The sequence below is a fragment of the Erpetoichthys calabaricus genome, chromosome 1 (genome assembly GCF_900747795.2).
Source record: "Erpetoichthys calabaricus chromosome 1, fErpCal1.3, whole genome shotgun sequence".
In the NCBI taxonomy this organism is placed as follows: Eukaryota; Metazoa; Chordata; class Cladistia; order Polypteriformes; family Polypteridae; genus Erpetoichthys; species Erpetoichthys calabaricus.
Genome location: NC_041394.2, coordinates 314,573,628 through 314,598,192, shown reverse-complemented (window position 1 = coordinate 314,598,192; position 24,565 = coordinate 314,573,628). Strand labels below are relative to the sequence as shown.

The 24,565-nt window shown below is 38.2% G+C and overlaps 2 protein-coding genes across 2 annotated transcripts in view; one reads left to right on the top strand and one right to left on the bottom strand.

Moving 5' to 3' along the window:
• samm50l (sorting and assembly machinery component 50 homolog, like) overlaps positions 1 to 9,937 on the top strand; it is a 34,832-nt gene extending 24,895 nt beyond the window's left edge. Inside the window, exons 12-15 of the mRNA XM_028817670.2 lie at positions 1,421 to 1,488; positions 3,374 to 3,520; positions 7,027 to 7,168; positions 9,760 to 9,937. Of these exons, the coding sequence (XP_028673503.1) occupies positions 1,421 to 1,488; positions 3,374 to 3,520; positions 7,027 to 7,168; positions 9,760 to 9,805 (403 nt within the window). The 3' untranslated portion in view covers positions 9,806 to 9,937. The remainder of the gene's footprint in view (positions 1 to 1,420; positions 1,489 to 3,373; positions 3,521 to 7,026; positions 7,169 to 9,759) is intronic.
• A 1,543-nt stretch (positions 9,938 to 11,480) lies between these two features.
• Positions 11,481 to 24,565, bottom strand: part of washc4 (WASH complex subunit 4) — a 122,184-nt gene continuing 109,099 nt past the window's right edge. Inside the window, exons 31-33 of the mRNA XM_028817659.2 lie at positions 23,386 to 23,582; positions 15,531 to 15,627; positions 11,481 to 12,832 (exon numbers count right to left, since the gene is read on the bottom strand). Coding sequence (XP_028673492.1) covers positions 12,765 to 12,832; positions 15,531 to 15,627; positions 23,386 to 23,582 — 362 coding nt within the window. The 3' untranslated portion in view covers positions 11,481 to 12,764. The remainder of the gene's footprint in view (positions 12,833 to 15,530; positions 15,628 to 23,385; positions 23,583 to 24,565) is intronic.

The window sequence follows — 24,565 nt, the reverse complement described above, 5'->3', positions numbered from 1 at the left end:
TGGGCAGTTATGGAAGGTTCATTTCATTGTAATTCTACACATTTTCAAAAACGTTTTGTTTCAATTGGCCCAGGTTTATCTCCACAGGCATGGTATGTGTCTGCTGGCTCTGCTGTTGCTTGAGCTCTGAACACTGTGCTAATGTTATGATGCCGCTTTTCAGTAGGATCTTGTTCAGCTCAGTTATATTAATGACCTATGGCTGAGGTTTGTAGCTTTGGTAGGAAAAAGTTACACGTAGCTCATAAGAAAACACTAATTTATCAATTTTTTCGCTGTCTGCAGTGGCAATATCCCCATTATATTTATTTTTAAAGGTAGATGTAATTTCCAAGTAATATAATTTCCAATCAAAAATTGTGATGCAAAGACAGTTAATTAAATCAGAATTGAATGAATGGAAAGAACTGTCATTAGAGTAGATGGCTTAGCATTGATTGTATTATATAGTGCCATGAAGGGCTGGGTGGCCAGTTGAATGAGGTCTCCAGGACTTTGACAGTGTCTGACTTTGGGTTTAACTTTCTCTGTTATAACTGAGCATGGGACTCCTAGGGGTTTATTTTCTCCAAGGATGGTGCCGATTGGAGTTTTTGTTTTCCTCTCCTCCAAGTTTGTATTTGCATTTTACCTCGTAACCTGTCACAGCGCTCTACATCTGCACTCAGTGAAGAGCACCATACAAAATAACCTGAATTGAATTGAATGACTCTAATGTATGGAACCCTGTTTTGTGTTAAATGCAATAATAATTTGTGCGGGGGAATGAAAATAGCATTAAAGCTGACCTTGATCATCTTTAAGAAGTACCTGGATGAGATATTGGGACAACTAAGCTATTCACTAACCAAATTAACTTGATTGACTGAATGGTCTCCTCTTGGTTGTCAAATTTTTTATGTTATTAAGTAAAAAATATAAGTAAGCTGAATAGGACCCACAATTTAAAGCAAAGATTAGATTAAGATATTTAGTGAAAGGGTGGTTTAAAAAATATGTAGTGTGCCATGCTCTGTACACTGTGGGTCTTAAACTGATATGCATTGCGTCTCTTGTGACGTGTCTGAGAGGCAGTTATTTTCATAACTTCAAAGTAATTTTTCATCATACTTATTTTTAAACCATGTCTAGCTCAGAGAAGTTTGCAATGAATCTGCAGTTTTCCTTTTAGTGACTGGCACAGAACTGATTCTGCAAATTTTCTGTCTCAGTCTAGATGCTTGGTGCAGTTGCTTATCAAATATCCCTGAACAAGCTGCTTAACCTTTACACTTTTCACATTGTAGTTTGATAATCAGAAACAACTGTGCTTTGCATTTCAGATATGCAAATTGCGTTGAAAAAAGAACTTTCATGTAAATGTTATTCTGTACAGTTGCATTTGTATTCTTATTTTGATGTCCCTGTTTCTTTGCATTAGGTTTTACTTAGGTGGCCCCACAAGTGTGAGAGGCTTCAGTATGTATAGCATTGGACCACAAAGTGAAGGTATGCTGCCCTTTTACTAAAACATATAACAATCGTTTACCAAAATTAATTTAGACATAGTTTAAAGTTTTAAAAATGAACAGATCTAGACAACTAACTTTAAGTACTAACTTGTTGAACTATTTCAAATATCTGAAGTCACAAGAGTGCTGTATGTATGTGTATATATATATATATATATATATATATATATATATATATAATGCATTCTGCCATTCTTATTTTAATGTGTTCTTAAATCCAAGTGGCAGATTTATGTTATGGTATACCTGCACCTTTTGGGTGATGACGAAGTATGATTCTATTAATTTCTATACCAGACTGAATTGTATGTTCAGGTTGACCACTGTTCTAGAAAAACTTAATGAAATTGTCTTTCAAATTGCCATCACAGCCTGTAGCATATACATATCCCACTACTGAAATGTGTTGTGTTTTACTTTCCAGTGTTTAAATAGAATTTAAAATCAAAGAAGTAAGTACAATTCATGAAATGTTTTTATAAACATATCTGGACATATTAAGATTTGATCTTCAGCTGCCATTATGCTGAAAGAAGTCTCTAAGAACCTCAGAATTTTATAATGGGACTTACAGTAAGCTCTTGCCACTGTCAATGTCAAAAGTGCACGAGTCTACCATTTTAGAGACTGCAATGAGAAGTCAAGCAAAATGACACCTTTTATTGGCTAACTGAACAGATTATAATATGCAAACCTTCGAGGCAACTCAGGCCCCTACTTTTCAGGCAGTGAGTTGCCTTGAAAGCGTATACACTTGTATGAAAAAGTTTGGGCACCCCTCTCAGCCTGCATAATAATATACACTACTTTCAACAAAAAAAGATAACTGTGGTATGTCTTTCATTTCCTAGGAACATCTGAGTACTGGGGTGTTTTCCGAACAAAGATTTTTAGTGAAGCAGTATTTAATTGTATGAAATTAAATCAAACGTGAAAAACTGGCTGTGCAAAAATGTGTGTCCCCTTGTAATTTTGCTGATTTGAATGCATGAAACTGCTTAATACTGATGACTTGTAACACCAAATTGGTTGGATTAGCTCGTTAAGCCTTGAACTTCATAGACAGGTGTGTCCAATCATGAGAAAAGGTATTTAAGGTGGCTGTACTTCCTTAGAAGGCTGGCATCCTTCAACATCTGCAATAAGATGCTGCAGATGTTCTATCAGACGGTTGTCGCGAGTGCCCTTTTCTATGCGGTGGTGTGCTGGGGAGGCAGCATTAAGAAGAAGGACGCCTCACGCCTGGACAAACTGGTGAGGAAGGCAGGCTGTATTGTAGGCATGGAGCTGGACAGTTTGACATCGGGCGCTCAGCAGGCTTCTGTCAATTATGGAGAATCCACTGCATCCACTAAACAGTGTCATCTCCAGACAAAGGAGCAGCTTCAGCGACAGACTGCTGTCACTGTCCTGCTCCACTGACAGACTGAGGAGATCGCTCCTCCCCCAAACTATTCGACTCTTTAATTCCACCAGGGTTAGGTTAAATGTTAACATTATTCAAAGTTAGTGCCTGTTTTTACCTGCATTTTTATTACTCTTTAATTTAATATTGTTTTTTTGTATCAGTATGCTGCTGCTGGAGTATGTGAATTTCCCCTTGGGATTAATAAAATATCTATCTATCTACTGCCTGTGACCCCTGATTTGCTAGATTTTGTAGAGTCACCCACAATAAGAATAAATGAGAGGGAAAATACTGTATATTGACAAGTTATAGATTAAAGTCATGGTATCTTTTGACCAACAGATTACCTCTCTTTCACTTTGAATACGAAACATAATCTCATTCTGTGTTTAAAGATATCTAGTAGGTCTTTTGCTTTTCTGTTTTTTACTAAAGTATACACTTTTATTTACAGGAGATTATCTTGGTGGTGAAGCTTATTGGGCTGGTGGTGTGCACCTGTATACTCCGCTTCCTTTCCGGCCAGGACGAGGTGGATTTGGAGACCTTTTCAGGACACACTTTTTTCTCAATGCGGGAAATCTGTGCAATCTGAATTATGGTAGGTCTGTTATATTAAATATATTAAGCTAGTCCCAATCCTCTCATTTTTCTTAAGATTTCGTTATCTAAACGTGAATAATAAATATGTACTTAAGATCAAAAGCCATTACGTTTTTTCATTCCATCTTACTTCATGATAATAAAATAATGAAATATAAAGTTGACCGAGTCATTCTCTCACTCATCAACAAAACGTTGGCAGGATGGCATATCTAAGTTAGTAGGAATCCGGTAGGAAAGGACATTTTGATATATCAATATGTGGAGGTAAAACCAACCACTAGAAAAACTAAATACTCCAAAATCTCAAAAATGCTGTGATAGATGTAATTGAAATTTGATAACGCTTTAGAAAAAGAAAAAAAAAAACAAACAAATTAGCCAACACGTGGTGTTTATTTCTTGTTATTTGCCGATAATGAAGCTTTAGCAAGTGGGGTATTCTTAGGTAGTACGTAGTGTCTGTCCTCTTAAAAGGGAACTATATTAGAGTCTGTACATCACATCCATCATTTTTGTGGTTTAGTATATTTGTCACGTCAATGCACATTATAACAATGGTTTGATGATATGAATTATACATGTGAGTCCTCATTTAGCTGGTTATGCTGCATTTCCATACTTGATCATGAGTGTTCCCATGATATCTCATTATGTGTATACCAATATTTGCAATACTTACAGTCCCAGACATTTTGGATTAGGGACATTCAACCTGTATTGTGTGTAGAAAAGAATGCGGTTACTTACATAGTACATCTGATAAATCCGATACCCTTGGCACACTAACCGAGGCCCATTGCCATAGAACATTTCTCGGGCAGAGCTGCAGTTGTCGTGAAGAGACACTAAGACTACATTGGATCCCAAAATTTTTACCCTTGGTGGGGAGGGGTACCTTTATTTTATTCTTTTTTCCTTTTTACTTCAGTGAGACTTGGTGGCTTTTGGTGGCTAATAGCAAATGAAACACCAGAATAGACTGAAGACAGGCTTACTTACCCCGGAAACACCAGATACTGCTGCTAGTACAAAATAAATTATGTATGTACCATATGTGTTTGTAAGTTAAAGAAAATAATTACCAAAAATGAAAGCAATTAAAATACCATACTGCTATTTGTACACTTTTAGTGACTATAGTCTTAAAAGACTTTGGCATTTTCAGACATGGTTTTCTTTTATGTCTACAAAAGCATACAAAAATGTTAAATGTGGAAGAACACTAAATATGGGGATGTTAAATTGGGGAGTTCTAATACTCGAACACAGAAAAAGCACAATAAAGAAAGGGACTGACTTGTCCCTGCTTTTAAACTGGTATACCAAACATTGCATCACTGTGGTAGGCAGAACTGAATGGAAACAAAGCAAAATCAACCTGTGCTTTAACAAAGTGAAATAGAAACAATTGCACTTACAGTTTACTCACCCAATCAATATAACTTTTTTTTTTTTTTTTTTTTTTATACACGGTTACTGAAATACAGGTGTACAGTAATCCCTCCTCCATCGCGGGGGTTGCGTTCCAGAGCCACCCGCGAAATAAGAAAATCCGCGAAATAGAAACCATATGTTTATATGGTTACTTTTATATTGTCATGCTTGGGTCACAGATTTGCACAGAAACACAGGAGGTTGTAGAGAGACAGGAACGTTATTCAAACACTGCAAACAAACATTTGTCTCTTTTTCAAAAGTTTAAACTGTGCTCCATGACAAGACAGAGATGACAGTTCTGTCTCACAATTAAAAGAATGCAAACATATCTTCCTCTTCAAAGGAGTGCGTGTCAGGAGCACAGAATGTCACATAGATAGAGAAAACAATCTCTAGCAAACAAATCAATAGGGCTGTTTGGCTTTTAAGTATGCGAAGCACCGCGGCACAAAGCTGTTGAAGGCGGCAGCTCACACCCCCTCCGTCAGGAGCAGAGAAAGAGAGAGAGAAAAACAAACAAGCAAAAATCAATACGTGCCCTTCGAGCTTTTAAGTATGCGAAGCACCGTGCAGCATGTCGCTTCAGGAAGCAGCTGCACAGAAGGTAGCAACGTGAAGATAATCTTTCAGCATTTTTAGACGAGCATCCGTATCGTCTAGGTGTGCGAACAGCCCCCCTGCTCAATCCCCCTACGTCAGGATCAGAGAAAGTCAGCGCAAGAGAGAGAGAGAAAAATAAGTTGGGTAGCTTCTCAGCCATCTGCCAATAGCATCCCTTGTATGAAATCAACTGGGCAAACCAACTGAGGAAGCATGTACCAGAAATTAAAAGACCCATTGTCCGCAGAAATCGGCGAACTAGCAAAAAATCTGCGATATATATTTAAATATGCTTACATATAAAATCCGTGATGGAGTGAAGCCGCGAAAGGCGAAGCGCGATATAGCGAGGGATTACTGTATTTCATTCTGAAAACAAGTGATGAAACTACACCCCCAAACCTCAGGACAGTGATCATCACCTTCTCAAACTGAGTACCAAATAATCCACATTAATAAAAGGCCAAGTGTCTGTATCTGTGTGTCTGACCGGTTGCTATGTTTCTGTTATATACCATTTGTTATGAGATTTGTAAAAGCAGTGTTAATGTTTGTGATGTGCCATCTGTTGAAATGAAAAATGTAAAGCATTTCATTACTACATGCATTACAAAATAGATGCCAATAGATGGTGCACTGCAAACTTAGATTAACTCCGCTTACTATTTGTATGAATGGGAAGACAGTATGGCCAAAAGGCCTCTCTTGTCAGTAATTAGGTGTTACAGTCCATATAACTTTAAAGGCTATCAAACTTTAGCCATGATCTTTCACACAACCAGCATAGGAATTGCTGACTCCCATCAACTGAGACAAGTCCTCTCTTTCCAGCCAAGTTGAAGTCTTACAACCTGCCTTGGCCAGAGGAGGCCGTTTTTAAACCCCAGGGCCTACCTTTTGAAAGCCTAATCAGCATCACTAGCTGGGGAGCCTCATGTCATTCAGCAGTTGCCACTTCACTGCTGAGAGAGCTTGCATGTGCCTGAGTTCTCTTTACCTTCCTCTACCAAAACAGTGGCGATTTTCATTCTAGGAAAAGTGTGCAGAATTTATTAATCATTTTTTTTTTTTTGATGCAGAATCACATCATTGGTTGTCTGAGGCAGACACTTCATTTAGGACTTCAGGGTTAGCTATTTGGTTTTACAGATTTATGCCAATAGCTCTTATACAAGTTGTCCACCCGTTTATAGAGCTAATTAATACACATTGTTTTGGATGCAATTGTATTTTGAGACATATTGTGGAACAGACAACAAATATGGACTGAAAGTGAGCGACTAGATCTAAAAAATGGCCATGTAATATTTATATATAGATTGTTTGAAGTATAATCCTTTGTTCTTGGTAGACTTTTGTGTAATGACACTTGTTACATAACTCATGAAAAGAAATAATGGAGTCTAAAACTATAAATGGTAACTTGAAATACAAAACTTTTTTTTTTATTATTTTTATAATTAGGTGAAGGGCCACATGCCCATCTTCAGAAGTTGGCTGAATGCATCCGCTGGTCTTATGGAGCTGGCATAGTACTGAGACTGGGAAATATTGCAAGACTGGAATTAAACTACTGCATTCCTATGGGAGTACAGAGCGGGGACAGGTATGAGTACAGGAATGTCTTAATAGCACCTTGACTATCGCAGAGTGCCTACAGTACATAGGAAAAATAAGGCGCTAAGGGGAGAGTTTAGGCTTTTCAGAGCCTCAAGTATTATAACAACAACCACCTTCCTCATCTACACACCAGAATAACTAAAAAGAAAGTAAAACCTCTGCCTTGCTAAAAGATAAAAGGAGCACTCGCAATGAAGCATTATGCAGGCGTGTTGTCGTTGGTATGGTGCAGGCCCAGTCGCATTTCTTGACACACTTGATTCGTTGGTTGAATGTCCTCAGTGTGTCGGACAGAGGATGTGCAGCATAATGGCACACTCAGAGCATGCCATAGGCAGTCCTTTTACAGTAACTTGTCTGCTTATATTTCAATCGTGATTCATTTATGTTTGTGTATACAACCCCAATTCCAAAAAAGTTGGGACAGTATGGAAAATGTTAATAAAGCCAAAAAGGAGAGATTTGTAAATTTTACTTTGACTTGTATTCAAATAAGGAGATGGAATTTCACGTTTAACCAAATCAACTACATTGTTTTTTTTTAAGATTTTTGTTTATTCTGAAATTGATGCCTGCCAGCACATTCCAGAGAATTTGGGACAGTAGTACTGTAGTTTAGGACTAACAGTGATGTGACAAGTTAAAACAATTATGCTCTAGTATATAAGGGGTCTCCAAAAAAGCCTAGTCTTTGAAGAGCAAGGATGGGTTGAAGCTCGCCAATTTGCTCAATGATCCTGAACTCTAAGAACAACAAACCCGTAAGATGTTGGTCATTCCACCCACTACAGTGCGCAGTGTAATGAAAAAAGTGGAGGAATCTGTTCAAAACTTGGTGTGTAAAGGGCAGGGCAAAAAACCACTTCTTAATGTGCATTATGTTTGATCCGTTGTATGTCACGGTCCTAAAGACCATCATTACGTGTCTATAATGATGTGGGCTTGGGAATACTTTGTCAATCAACAGCATTCATCGCTGCATCCACACGTGCTAATAAAGGTTCTACAGTGCTAAGCAGAAGCCATACGTCAACACTGTCCAAAAGTGCTGTCGACTTACCTCATCGGACGTGGAAACTATCACAGTGGCATTGTGTTTTGTAGTCTGACGAGTCAAAGTTTCAAATAGTCCAAGCTGTTATCAGTGTCCAGTCCGAAAGCCAGCACCTGTCATAATGGGGTGTCGGTGGCCAGGGCACGGCTAACTTGTACATCTGCGAGGGCACCATTAATGCAGAAAAGTATGTACAAATGTTGGAGTAACATATGCTGCCATCAAGGCACTGTCTTTTCCAGTATGATAATGTAATGTTTTCAATGAGGCACTGGTTGGACAGAATGTACAAATCAGTCCTTTGTTTTTTAAGCATTTTCCATACTGTCTCCACTTTTTTGGAACTGGGGCTATAATTAGGGACATAAAGCTAATTATTTTTTATATGAATTTAAAATAACTATATGGTAAATCATAGATTATAAATTGATACACGAATAAGTGATGGTTGAGTAATTTTCTTACAATGTCGATGGATTCCATGTGTCATTGAGCTTACAAATAAAAAGACATTTGATGTATATTTTGCGGTACGTTAATTGTAGTATGTAGTATGCAAATCGAACTTTGTTACAGTAAGGAGTAGTAAACCTCACTGTAAACTTTCAATCTCTGGCAATAAGTCCAGTCCTGATATTTATTATCTTGTATCTGTCAGTTATCTAAATACAGTAATGTCTCAATAGGGGCAAACTTGAGCACAGCTGATTATTGTTATGTGAATCTCTCATAATACATTTGGCAGACATGACTGCATCATAAAAAGTGAAGTTGTGCAAATGCTTTTAACCTGCAGTTTCCACATATTGGGTGTGTTGTGTTTCTATATTCAGAATCTTTGATATTTTATTACTTTACAGCCTCCAAGAACAAAACCGTGCACAGTTCAAGGAGTGACTATTTAATTAAAAGATGTGAATTGAGGCTGAATATTGTGTATTTACAAGTGAATGTATATTTTGTGTTTTACGTTTTACAATTGGTCCTGCTATACATTGGAAACCTGTTTTTTTATTTGCATATTTTATTCTGAGCTTAAGCCAAAACGTCTGTGTTCATGTTTACTTTGTGTCTCATTCTCTAAAACCTCTGAAATTCATGAAAAGTGAAGCTGGCACGTGTGAGGTGTTGGCCTTCAGTCAGGATGAGTCGCGTAGCTCTTCTGTACACAAACTGAGGCATAGCACAGGAGCTGAAGCCACACAATATGGTGGTCGTGGCTTTTCTTTGACCCTGATGCACATTTACAGGCTCGTAGTAGGAAATGGTATGGGCACTGCTGGCTGCTCAGTTTCTGGCCTTTCTGGGGATGGAATTTAAGTTAATGGATGAGTGGGAGTGGACACAAGTAAATGAGTAAACTGAACACCCAAAATTTAGGAAGGCACAGAATTAAGAAATTAGTGAGAGTCAGAAATGCTTTTCAAATGGTGTGCAGTATTGGAGTTTGAGGCTGTAAGCTTAGTGATATGTGGGATGAGAACCTCAAGAGTGACTGAACTTGAATCTGCTTCTGATTTCAGGATCTGTGATGGCGTCCAGTTTGGGGCAGGAATCCGATTTCTGTAATTTATACCCACAGATGAAGGCTGAAGATTGCTGGTGGCAGCAACAAAAACAGAATTAGACCATTTCACCTTTTTTATCTGTTTAATTATGTCCTGTTCTGAAATATGGAATAAAGCATGATATTTTCCCTTACTGTTTGCACTAAGTGTGAAAATGAAACAGTAAAAATTACGGGACTTATAAAAAGTAATTTAAATCTCAAAGCTACCATACAAGTTCACAATTTGTTTAGATGTGCCAGCCACGGCTTAACAGATCCAATTACAGAATATGAAAGGATGAATGTTTTGTTTGGAAAATGCTTGTCATGACTCAATTGACAAGATACAATTACTGTAAAGAAAATAAAATTCTATGCCCGTATAGTTAGAGGTGGACTCCAGGCATGGTCCTACGTGGCGCTGGGTTATATTCTGAACACTCCAGCGTTTTCCTAGAGTCCGAGTGGTGGGGCATTTAAGGCTGTGTACGTACCTGAGGCAGCGAGTGTAAAAAGCAGGCATTGTCCATGAGGGGCTAGCTGAAAAGAAAAGGGGGGGGTCCTAGGCTTCTTAGTTTAAACTATAGCAGCTGTTACAGAGCAGTGATAGCACCACAGTAATGCAAAATGGACAATTTTCATAAAGGTACATGTGTTTACTGACTAAAGGGGCATCTTCAAGGAATAGCTTGGGCAAAATTTAATAAATAAATGCGTTTTGAAATTCAACAATGTAAATAATTCAATGTGTCATGAAAGGTTTGCTGTAGCTCATTTTTTCATTTATTTCGCAAACACAAAATACGATATGAAATGACATCTGCCATTTTCACAAGTCAAAGTTGAGAAGGTGGGCTATAGTGAAGGACTGGGTTTTAAATGGTGAATTGTTGGCAAAGTGGAGATAACCCTCTGGCCGTCACGTGTCACATTTCGAGGTGTGGACTGCAGGGCTTCTTGAATTAAAGTAGCCGCCTCATGCAGTAATTCTGGGTAACTTTTTCTTTGCACTCATATCTGCTAGAGGTGTGCAGTCAAAACATAATACTCACTAGAGACCACCCTCTCGACTCTGACAGGCATATTTTAGGTTTACTGAAATAAATAAAAGGGAGAGCATTAATTGTTATGACACTGTAAATTAATTATCATTGTGTTTTACAGTATACAGTTCACATCTCACAATGAACTTGCAGTGTTTAAATTTGGTCTGAAATATTCATCCTAATTTGGAGAATACGGTTTGGGAGACATAATGAGAAGAATGCAAATAAAAACTGACAGCAGTTCACCTTTGGGTTAACTAATAAATATTAACACTATGCAATTAGAACTTTTGTATTCAGCCGTAACTGTACGAGACATGGGCAACATAAGAGCCCAAGATGGGGCTATTCCAAAGAAATGCAACGGATTCTTAAACACTCACTACATGAAGAGAGCAGACTTTGAATATGGATGTATGCCTTGTCAAAACACAAGGTGCAATAATATAAAAAAACAAAAACAAAACACTTTCATAAAAATGCCAAAAACAAGTGGCCGCCACCAGAAATAGGGGGCTACCGCTGAATGCAGGTTTCTTATTTAGAATCAGATTTATAAAAGTACAAATTTTTTTTTTTTTGCCCCCTGTTCTTGTACCTCACATTGTTACCCTTGCAAAAACAGAATAGAATACACGGGTGCAGTTGCTGTTTTGTACCTTCAGTAAGTTTATTACATTGCTATTTTACAAAGTATATATTTGTATAACTCTTGAGTCGACACTGTACACCTTCTGTGCCACCATGGGGACTGAGTGTATAATGTGAACAGAATTAAACAAGTGTGCAGCTTGCCATCTTTTGCGGTCATAACGTCCGGGGTACGCCAGCCTGTCCAAATACCTAAACAAAACCAACTGATCACAGATTACAGTGCACTGTACTTTCTAACCTCCCTCATACAAAGGCGCACAAATATTTCCATTTTAGTAAGTAGGGATTCTTAAAAGTAATCAACGTGTTAAAAAAAAAAGAAAAAGAAATGAGTACTACAAAACAAAATCAAATGTAGATATCAATACAAATATAAAGTCTTTTGTACCCAATTCAACGATTAAAATGTCAGAAAAAATTGTATTGCAAATAACACATTGAGATACTGCTGGAGATATTTTACCTTTATTTGTCCTCCTGGCTCAGCTTTGTCAGTCTGATGTCACTTGTCCTCTCTGGCATGGCTGCACTTGTTCACCAAAGACTGCTGATGGAGCCGTTCCATTTATTTAAGCCACAATAACGTATTTGTAGATAATGAAAACCAAGCCACATAAAATGGGCACAGTATTTTCAACCACCTGTAATGCCACATTTTTAGGGTAAAAAGCTAAACACTCCTAACAAATGTTTGTATTTTCTAACCTATGCAGATGGATGCTGTCCATCAGCCAGGCTACCTTCCAATATCGAGTCCAAAAATCATCTACATGTCCACAATTGTTATTAACAAAACATACGGCTTCAAAGAAAAGAAAATGGTTAGAACACAAAGAAATTAGGATAGCTAAAGGTGTGCAATATTCTTAAAAAAATGTTAATATAATCAAAGTTGTAAATTAAACACTATGAACATGGACATTTTAGAAACAGAAAATTCCTGTATAACATGGTGCCATAATGCAGGAATAGAAAACACATGGAGCAACGCTGAACAAATTAGCAAAATAACAGCACGTTTCCTCAACCGTTTCGCTCGCTGAAGTCACTGGCAGGGACAGGCTGGCAGCAGGTACACAAATGAGTTGGACACGTGGACGGTGCCCTCTACTGGCAAATACCAGAAACGTTGATGTCTGCTCTGTGAAGCACCAGAGGCTCCAAATGCTGAAATGGCAGTAACAGTGTTGTGTCCCACCCGCAGTCCCAATGTCCAGTCATCCTTCCAGTTAGTGCACCGACAGGACACTTGGATTAGTGCTCATCTCTGCCGTCTCCGTCACTTTGTGCCTGTGTCTGTGAAAGACGAACTAGCAGATGAATCTCCAGCATCTTTGGGTGCTTCGTCTGGAGGAGATAAAAGTGAAAGAAATTTCAGTCTTGTGTATTTTTTTCAGTGTTGGCTTTGTCTTGTTTTAAAGAAATGTAAAAAAAAAAAAAAAAAAAAATGCAATAAATTGTGCTCAGTGGAAATGGGACACCAGGGTAGCCAGTCCCAGTACCACTGCCAGTCTATACTGTATACATCATGGGCAAAAATAAACAAGTAAGAAAATGTCTGCATGACATAAGTATTCAGGTGTGTTCTTAAACCTGGTTAGCAAGTTTGAAAATGCGAGTATTTGTACATATTCTAGACACTTTATCAAACAGTTTGTTACATATTTTTGTAACTGAGTGATATTCCAAAATAACTGATAATAGAACGTAATTACTTGCATAAGTAAAGTACAGATGAGGTGAGGTCCTTCTAACTGAATGGAGGAGGACTAAATGCGACTCCAATAAAAGAGTATAACAAGCAGTGAATTCATAAACATTAAGAAGTGGATGAATGAAGAAGTGAGAACAAAGGAATTCCAGAAACTTTGAGGAGAGATGTGGAAAAAAAAAGGGGGCTCCATTGTGTCACCTTACAGAGTGAAACGTCCATCAACTAATATCTCCAAGGGTGGAAAATTCCAGCTCAGAACCTGATGGATATAACACAGTGCTGTTTCACATATGGAAGGCTGAGTTATAGACAGTGGGGGTATGAAGGTGCCATTGTGGGCAGGATCCCACAGTCTGTTCACCCTTCACCAGATGCTGAACGCATAAACTAAGATGGCGGTGCAATGAAGGGCTTGAGATTTCAACAGGATGGACTTGAAGCACAATGTTTGATTCACTTACTTCACCCAACATGCTGGGCTACTGGAAAGGTTAGCCAAGTCATCTGGGTTTGTAGCACACCTGCCCAGTGGTACGCTTTGGGGTTTGGGGAAATATCCAATACCAAACCCCCTACCCAAACGCTCATTAACACGGGTTTCCTCTTATTCCAGGGAATTCCTGACATTAAGAATATGATATTTGTTCCTATGTGCTGCTTTATCTGACAGGCCAGCTAGATCAAAACCACAAACATGAAGAGAGTCCAAAATTTGAAGCAAACAAAGCCATAAATGCAATAAGCAAATCACAACTGAGTAATGGCATACTGAGTTAAAAATTATGTTACATGGTTAGATAGAATTTATCAGTTTAGAATATCCTTGTATCTTATGCGAGAAATCAATGATGGGAAAGTGATAAAAAACAGGAAAATGCAGAGAACTCTGCAAGCTAAGTCTCTACTACACTAAACTGCCTTTTTTACTTAATCTGACACATGTTCCAATCTATATAGATATCAACTATCTTGGAACAACTGTGCCTGTCATGGTCAGGGACATATTAGATGGTCAGCTGACATTAGGTCGGCCACTATGAGTACCTACTGAGAATAGTCTAAGGAGGGAAAATCAAAAAGTGCCAACAGAAGGGCTACTGTGGCACAAATCACAGATCATTTTAATGATGGTTAGGGGAGTAATTTGTCACAAAACACGGTGCATGTGCCCCTGCTGCATGTCTGGACTGCGTACTGTAGGCCAGGCTGTTCAGATTGCCAAAGCCAAATCCTTTTCACTGTTGAAAGCATCTACAATAGGAACACATGCATCAGAACTGGGTCTCGGAAGAGTAGAAGGTTGCCTTGCCACATGGACCCACCCACGGTTGCATTGTGTAGACAATGTATGGCATTTACCTGGGGCAACAGAATGCACTATGGGAAGAAGACAACTAGCCAGTGGCATGACTGTCTTGCAGGGAAACCCTGGGTACCCACATTCATGTGGATGTTAATTTAACAGTACCACCTACCCAACCATTGTTGCAGATCAGGTACATTCCTTCATACCAACAGTATTCACCAATGGAAGTTGCACCTATTAGCAGAATTATGTACCCTGACGCACTGCACAAATTGTTCAGCAATGGTGTGAGGAATATGACGAAGAATTCAGTGTATTGCCCTGACCTCCAAATTTCCCAGATCTCAATTTAATCAAGGAACTGTGGAATATTTTGGAAAAACAAGTCTGATCTGCGGTGGCTCCCCCTTGCAATTTACGGGAGTCTGAGAATCTTTGGCTAACATCCTGGTGAAAGATATAACAGGACACTTTCTGTGATCTTAACAGTCTGTGCCTTAGCAGGTCAGGGCTGTTTTGCTGGCACATGGAGAAGTAAACGGTATATTAGGCACGTGGCATTAAGGTTTTGCTTCATCAGCACATACATATATCTATAATAAACTGTAATTACTTCTGTCTACTCCTTTTGGGATTCCACATAGCCCTGGGTCCATTAGTTAGAACCCCCCTAGGGGCACCAGGTGCTTCTGCAGATATAAACAGGTGGGCTCCAGATAGGCCAAAAGGCCAAGACGTATCTCACAGGGAAACTACAGCACCCACTGTCAACATGGGGGACTCTGTCAGCATGCATCAAGTTCAGGGCCTTGACCGATTCCACTTCAGTCCAGTTGTGCTCCCTGTGGGACATACATGGTGGCATGACCTGGGTACCATTCACCAATGGCAGTAATTAATATAGTACTGCACTGATTTAAAGACAACAAAACATTTTTTTTTCCAATAAAAGTCAAGGAACCTGAAGCTTTTCTCATATAAAAGTCATTAATCACTTTCTACGAAGTCTCTCACACTTTCCTCACCTTTGTCTTTTTTCTCCTGGTTTTCCTCAGCTGCTGTTTTGTCTGCCCGGAAGAAAATCCGCGCACTGCTTAATGAAAAATAAAGCAGCTCAAACTCCTGTAGAAAGACAGAAAGAGAGAGTGAAGAAAAAAACCAAAAAAAAAAACAGACTGCTTACTTCACATAGCATACTTCACACATATACAGTTAGGTCAAATATTTGGACAGAGACAACTTTTTTCTAATTTTGGTTCTGTACATTACCACAATGAATTTTAAATGAAACAACTCAGATGCAGTTGAAGTGCAGACTTTCAGCTTTAATTCAGTGGGGTGAACAAAACGATTGCATAAACATGTAAGGCAACTAAAGCATTTTTTTAACACAATCCCTTCATTTCAGGGGCTCAAAAGTAATTGGACAAATTAAATAACTGGAAATAAAATGTTCATTTCTAATACTTGGTTGAAAACCCTTTGCTGGCAATGACAGCCTGAAGTCTTGAACTCATGGACATCACCAGATGCTGGGTTTCCTCCTTTTTAATGCTCTGCCAGGCCTTTACTGCAGCGGCTTTCAGTTGCTGTTTGTTTGTGGGCCTTTCTGTCCGAAGTTTAGTCTTCAACAAGTGAAATGCATGCTCAATTGGGTTAAGATCAGGTGACTGACTTGGCCATTCAAGAATTTTTCACTTTTTTGCTTTAATAAACTCCTGGGTTGCTTTGGCTGTATGTTTTGGGTCATTGTCCATCTGTATCATGAAACGCCGCCCAATCAATTTGACTGCATTTAGCTGGATTTGAGCAGACAGTAGGTCTCTGAACACCTCAGAATTCATTCGGCTGCTTCTGTCCTGTGTCACATCATCAATAAACACTAGTGTCCCAGTGCCACTGGCAGCCATGTACGCCCAAGCCATCACATTGCCTCCACCATGTTTTACAGATGATGTGGTATGCTTTGGATAATGAGCTGTTCCACGCCTTCTCCATACTTTTTTCTTGCCATCATTCTGGTAGAGGTTGATCTTGGTTTCATCTGTCCAAAGAATGTTTTTCCAGAACTGTGCTGGCTTTTTTAGATGTTCTTTAGCAAAGTCCAATCTAGCCTTTCTATTCTTGAGGCTTATGAGTGGCTTGTACCTTGCAGTGCACCCTCTGGATTTACTTTCATGCAGTCTTCTCTTTATGGTAGACTTGGATATCGATATGCCTACCCCCTGGAGAGTGTTGTTCACTTGGTTGGCTGTTGTGAAGGCGTTTCTCTTCACCGTGGAAATGATTCTGCGATCATCCACCACTGTTGTCTTCCGTGGACGTCCAGGTCTTTTTGCGTTGCTGAGTTCACCAGTGCTTGCTTTCTTTCTCAGGATGTACCAAACTGTAGATTTTGCCACTCGTAATATTGTAGCATTTCTCGGATTGGTTTTTTCTGTTTTCGCAGCTTAAAGATGGCTTCTTTCACCTGCATGGAGAGCTCCTTTGACCGCATGTTGTCTGTTCACAGCAAAATCTTCCACATGCAAGCACCACACCTCAAATCAACTCCAGGCCTTTGATCTGCTTAATTGATAATGACATAACGACGGACTTGCCCACACCTGCCCTTGAAATAGTCTTTGAGTCAATTGTCCAATTACTTTTGAGCCCCTGAAATGAAGGGATTGTGTTAAAAAATGCTTTAGTTGCCTCACATTTTTATACAATCGTTTTGTTCACCCCACTGAATTAAAGCTGAAAGTCTGCACTTCAACTGCATCTGAGTTGTTTCATTTAAAATTCATTGTGGTAATGTACAGAACCAAAATTAGAAAAAAGTTGTCTCTGTCCAAAATATTTATGGACCTAACTGTACATATATAAATATATACATATACATACACACACAATTAAATATCATACTTCTAAACTGAAGCAAACTTACTATATTAAAGAAATATTGTAAGGGGTGGTGTTAGGCTTCAAATTGATGGCAAAATACTGTAGTTAGGGCTGGGCAATATGGAAATAATTGTTCACAATAATTTTTTTTGTACCAGTTGATATCAATATATTATCAGAATATAAATCAAATAACTTTGTCAAGCTTAAAGGTTCCTTTGATATGTGAAGATATCATAAGGTTAATTTTGGTTTAAATATTATTTTCTATTTGAAGTTGAATATGACACGTAGTGCAAAAACACTAAACAACTGTATTTCAAATAAATAAAATAGGTATATATAATAAACTGAAATTTTAATTCTGACCTGTCAAAAGCTTTCATGTTTTACAGGTGAACACTAAAATTCTAAAATCTTAAATCTAAAACTAAAATCTTAAAGCTTTCATGTTTTACATGTAGAGAAAAGCCAAGCAAAATGACACCTTTTATTGGCTAACTAGAAAGATTACAATATGCAAGCTTTCGAGGCAACTCAGGCCCCTTCTTCAGGCAACATGAGAACACAAAATAAATTATTTGGCCAATTCAAAATAAAGTAGGTATTAATACAAAATAAAATCTCAGGAATCTACCTCTATACTGTATCCTTTCCTTTGTATAGATCCAAACTGTTCTACATGGTTGGGAAACAAACCCACAAATAAATAGACAAGAAGCATTCTGTATATATCCTCAGTACAAATTCAAGCAGCTTTCAAATCTAGATAGATAGATACTTTATTAATCCCAAGGGGAAATTCACAAATTAAGAAGAACATAAACAAAATTGACATATTCATTCGTTTGTCATCAGCTTATGCTCCAAGGCAAAAAAAAAACAGACACATGAAATCTCCATTAGTGCAGCACTAGCTTGGGTCTGGAACTGTAAAGTCTTCCATTGTGTGTGCTCTAAAGCAGGGGTCCCCAACCCCCGGTCCGCGGCCCACTACCGGTCCGCAGCCGTCTGACAGCCGGACCGCGAGAGAACTGCCAGCAACGGCGACTCACTCAGACTTTTCAGAACGCTTGGCGGGCGGGGCTTTGCAGCGGCGCAGAGAGAGGAGAGAGACCGAGGTGACAGAGTATTACAACAAAGTATTGTTACGGTCCCGACAGTTTCCCCATATGACACGAGTCTATAGAAATCACGTTACTACGAAGTACATTCAGCAGATGCTTTCATTACAACGAAGTGACCTTGAAATGCTTGAACGAATCATCCACAGAGCAGTTAGATCTGTGGTCACAGCTCAGTTGTGCACGTTTGCACAATGATCCCCAAACAGAAACATTGTAAAAAAAATCTCTTTCTTCGAACTTTCCTTGTACCCTTTTTTTTTTTTTTGCTGTTTTTGTTTTCTGTGGTTTTCATTGATTCCTTTTGCTTATTGCTTGTCAACATTTGAAAAAACATCCATTGGAATTTAACTCATTGTCACCCTCCTATAGAAACGGCAGACACGAAAAAAACGATAATAGTCCTTGCTGTCAAAAAGGTTGGGGACCACTGCTCTAAAGGATGGCCCTGCTTCAGATGGCACAATAGATTAGTGGTATTTACCTGTCTTCATGAGAACATGCTTTTGAGACAATTTGCAGTGCATGCTATTCTGCTTCTTGTTGGACTTTAAATAGCCAAAATATCTCCACACAACCAAATTCCTCGGACCTTTCTTTTCAACAATGTCCTCATCTTTTGAGTCTTGAGCTGTGTCCATTGGGATCTTCTTTGGTAACGCTGATTTTTTTCAAGGTTTCATTAATATTTCCTGTCCTCATTTTGTCTGTTATGTCGCTCCCACTCCTGGCGTACTGGTGTGCAAGGCTGCTGTAGCCCAATTAGCATGTTTGCTGCTGCTACTCCTACACTCAGTGTTGTGCGCGTCAACCTAACCTGAAGTGGCTGTAACTCTCCTCCAGCAACATGACTGGTTTGGCACAGCACTATTCTCATTATCACTATCTTTTCATGTTCTCTGTGAAACACGGATGGAATGAGTGCTATTAAAGTTGTATCAACCATCTCTTATGTTCTGTTGAAGAAAAGTTATTTTGTGATAATTATCTTTGTCATTTTATTGCCCCACCCTAACTGTAGTATAAATAAAGCACAAGTAAAAGGCAAAATACTGTAGTTAACTGGTCAAGAAAGTCCATGAGATGCAGATTTAACTAGTTGAGACTGAATAAGGAAAAATTGTCAAAATTCAGAGTTACCAGAAAATTGTGATATATTTTATATTCGTATGTGATATATATATATAAACAGCTAATTCTATATTATATATATATATATATATATATATATATATATATATATATATAGAAACTATTGAAATCATCAGAAAAAAAACTGAAATGTAGAGATGTCAGGTAATTGAAAGGAACTACTCTGGGTGTCTCTCTCCTAGGTTTCATTTTGCTGACGCGCTCGCCTCACTTGTGTATTAGCGGCGGGAGGAAAAGTAAAAGGGATACCGTTTTGCAGATGTGCTTGTCTCGCTTGCGTAGGAGTTTCTCTCTTTTCTCAACGGTTTTACTTTGACAACAGAGTCGCTTTCTTCTTCCAACTCGTTAACTTGGGGCTGCCTTGCCAACTCTCTGAGCTTCATGCTGTAGTAGCCTCGCATTTCCAGATAAACACGCGTAGACGTTTAATTTTCTGTTTCCTTGGAGGCTGAGCCCTTACCCTGACACAACCTCTCACTTCCAGGCCAGACAGACACAGACACTTCCACGTGTAGACGTTTATATATAAGATATGCACATATTTTTCCTTGATTTAAAATTACAAATCAAACAATTCAGACAAGATTAAAGTGCACATTGCAGAGATTAATGTAAGGGAATTTGCATGCATTTCAGTCAGAGCATGTAGAAATGACAACACTTTTTATACATTGTGCCTACATTTCATTGCACCATCATGTTTGGATATCTTGTGGACATACGGGACAAAGATGAACCTGTATCTGAGTGATGGGAAGAGCAAAGTGTGGAGACAAAAAGGAATTGCCCAAGATCCACAGCAGACCACCTCATCTGTTAAACATGGTGGTGAGGGTGTTATAACTTGGGCATGTATGGCTGCCACAGATACTGGCACACTTCTCTTCACTAATGATTGAACTACAATGGCACAAAGAATTCTAAGGTGTATTGAAGCATCTTATCTGCTCAAGTTCCAGTAAATGCCTCCAAACTCATTGCACGTTGCTTCATCCTACAACAAGGTAATTATCTCAAACATACTGCTAAGGCAACACAGGAGTTTTTCAAAGCTAAAAACTGGAAAATTCTTGAATGGCCAAGCCAGTCACCTGATTTAAATCCAATGGAGCAAGCCTTCCATATGCAGAAGAGAAAACTTCAGGGGATAAGCCTCCAAAACAAGCAGGAGCTGAAGATGGCAGAATTAGAGGCTTGGCAGAAGATCCTCAGCCCTTTGTGATGTCTATGAATCTCAGACTTCAAACAGTCATTACATGCAAAGGATATGCAACAAAGTACTAAATATGACTGCTTTAATAGACCTGCCATTGCTATGTCACAAACATTATGGTGCCCTGAAATGGGTGACCATGTATAAAAAGTGTTCGTCGTTTCTCCATGGCGATATCAAAATGTATGGAAATACTCTTAAGTTAAAGTCTGCAATGTGCACTTTAATCACGCCTGAATACTTTGATTTGTAATTTTAAACTGTGAAGCAGAGGGGCAAATCAAGGAAAATTATATATACAGGGGTGAGTGCCTTTCTAAATGACGTCTAATCAATTCAGTTTGCCACAGGTGGACTCCAATTAAGTTCTAGACACATCAAGGATAATTAACTCCTTATGTACCAAGGGGTTTTTGGCATTATTGTGCCTAAATTGCATACCCAAAAATGAACAGCTATTATTTTGCTTCTGTAATAAAGGAGCTGGAAATGCCTGAGGAGCAGTGAGTACAATACTCCACATTTTTTAAAGGAAATATTTATAATCATTAATAACCTTTGGTTAAACCGATATCAACTAAAAATAAAACACAAAATATTTTGCATGTCAGGGATTTGTTTTCTAAATATTTGGATTTTACAGTACATAAACCGAGACATTTTATGATGCACAACCCTGGAATAAATTGCCAGCTATCACTGAACCAGGTTTAGATGTCATGTCCCATTGCACTGGAACGTTAAACTGTCTGGCACAAGGGAGGCCCCTTTTTGGAAACATTTGCTCTCTTGCACCTATGGAATCTCTCAAAAACTATACATACACAACACATAAATACAAAAACTATAATTATTTTTCATGCCTGTCCTTGAAGCAATTTCTGGTTCTCATTAAACTGAGAGAAAACTTACATTTTGTACCATAGGGTCTTCTTGCTCATCAACCATACAATCCACATGCGGTCTCAAGAGATGTTGGTGTGTAGTGATGTCACATGAGCAATATGTTTCCTGTCTTGCACATACAGCTGTGCCACGTAGTACAGGTGACCAGACATAGACATCTGTACATCAATGAAAAGGTCTGTTCAATGGTATTGAGTCTTTCACTGTATGTGACATGATATATGTGGGATCTGTGACACACTGTACTATAACCAAAGGACAGCATTAAAAGCTATCTCAGCATCAAATACTCAACACTGAAAGTGGGAAGGCAAATGAATATTCTTGAATTTCTCATTTTTGTTCAATGGTCAATGTGCTATATTGTATGTAACACTAATCAGTGTGACATATGACAATGATTACTCCAGAATAGCTAAATGTTCATGCTAACTGTGAAAAAAAGTCATCAATGGGTTGCTTAAAAGTCTCAAACCTTTAAGCCCTAAAGAACTGAAAAGTTCAGGCTGCACATGCGCACACCTGAGCAGAAGTACGCCTAGCATATTACAAGGTCAAAGGGAAAACATAATTTCAATCATGCTGAAAAGAAATAATAATAAATTGTATTGGGGATATTATAAAAAAAATCTGACAAATCCTAATGTGAGTACTAAATTGAGTTTGCTATAAATATTTTAACATAATGTTACATTTATTAAAGCAAGTTGACCACTTATTCAATTTTTGCAGCTTTGGGGGCAGCAAGAGTCACCAGCTACAATTCTATCTAGAAGTGGTGTCGACTCCTGTACTGCAACACTGGCCTGAAAGTAGCTACGTAAAACCCACAATTAAATCCTATTAAGCATCAGAGAGGTAATGTTGTTCTCCAAGCTAAAATTGTCAATTCCTATTTGCTAAATGCCTATAAAAGGCAAGACATATAAAAGTAAAAGCATCATAGGGCCACTTTTCCACTACACAGCTATAAAATGTTATACTAATAATGGCTAGAGTAACCTCCATTTTTCCCTCCATTTAACATCTTTCTTATCCAGTTCAGGTGCATTATGGGCGACAGGTTGTCCTGGCGGCATTTGTAGAAAGCAGAAACTAACACTGGACACGGTGACAACCCACAACATGGCAGAACAACACTATTGCTCATTGTAGGCCTATTTACGGTTGCTAATGTTTTTTTTTTTTAAATTAAGTTGCTTGAAATACTCCAAGTGTGCTCATGTGTACAGAGACAAACTATTAAACACACCTTGTATGAAAAGTAATAGGATTCTTTCCTTACTTTCCTTGCATAATCTCTTTTAGCCAGAAATTGATATAAACAAAGAAAATATAACATATTTTCTTATGTCAACGAAAACTATCCAGAAGCAACACAACTAGATATCAGCAACCATATAAATGCACAACAAATTTAAAGTGTAATGTTTCTTTTTAGACAAGACATTGCTCTGAACTCTATAAATTTTTTAGTAAGTTTACATCTGGTATGAACAATATTCCCTCATTGTGATACTAAATTTTCTCAGCTCTCATTCTTGGAAGTGTGCTACACTTTTAAGTTTTTTATTTAATTGCATAAATCACGGTTAGTACCTCCAAGTAGTTTTCAAGTCTCTTTTGTGTCAAATTCATGGTCTGCAAGAGCTTCTCATCCTGATTGCTGGATTGGACACTCTGCTCCTTCACGACCGCTTTCTTCTCTTTTAAATACTTCTCACGAACAGCCTGGAACCAGTGCAAGGAGTCAAACTCTTGGTACTGATCTAGAAGCTTTAAAATGTAAGCAACACCTGCAGCCAAAAAAACAAACAAAAAAAAAACAAACAAAATATACCTTAGCAGAGTCTGGAAATATAAAAATGCATTACCGTTTGCATTTTAGATACATCATCTACTGTTAGAGTTTTAAATATAGTCATTACTGTTGTTTTTAATTATGCAATGACAGTCAATAAAAAAAGTAAGAAATACAGTCCAAATTTGGGAATACAAGTTTGACAATGAATTTCACACTTTAAATTTCACAAAGCGTTCAAAGAAATGCTAACAGTACTTACATATTAAGAATAAGCAAAGGTTACATTATGACAGCTATATAATAAACAAAACAGACAAAAGGTTGTGTTCTTAGATGAACCAAGAAACAGTTTTTTTGACCAAAATTCAAAGAGATGTGTATGGTTACAAAGTAACACTACACACACCTCCAAAAACACCCACCCTACAGTGATGAAGCATGGTGATGGTAGCTCATTACGAGCTGTGGGGCTGCTTTTCATCAACATGGACTGGACATCTGATTAAATTATAATGAACAATGAATAGTCAAAAAGAGAACCTGTTTCAAGCAGTTTGAGCAAAAGGAGCCCAAAAATAAGGTGTAAGGAACTTTGGGAGTGGCTAAAGCACAAAAAAGTGAAGGTCCTATAATGGGACAGTCAAAGCCTGTTGAAGGGAAGAGCTAGTGACACGATGATTGGTTCTTATTTCAAAAGACCTGCAAAGTCTTCCCAAAGGTTATGACCGAAAGAGGTGGTTACCCGAAGGCTACTGTACACAGATTCTGTATGAAGTGTACTTTAAGGCCAAAAATGTTCAATACTGTCCAAATAACGCATTCATGATTTTTATTTTCATGTGAATTGAATTGTCCATATTTTTATAAACTAACACATATTTACTACCAGAAACACATACTGTATCAACTATAAGCTGATAACACAAATCCTAACAAGCTAGAAGTAATCATCTTTCAGAAAAGCAGAAAGAATGT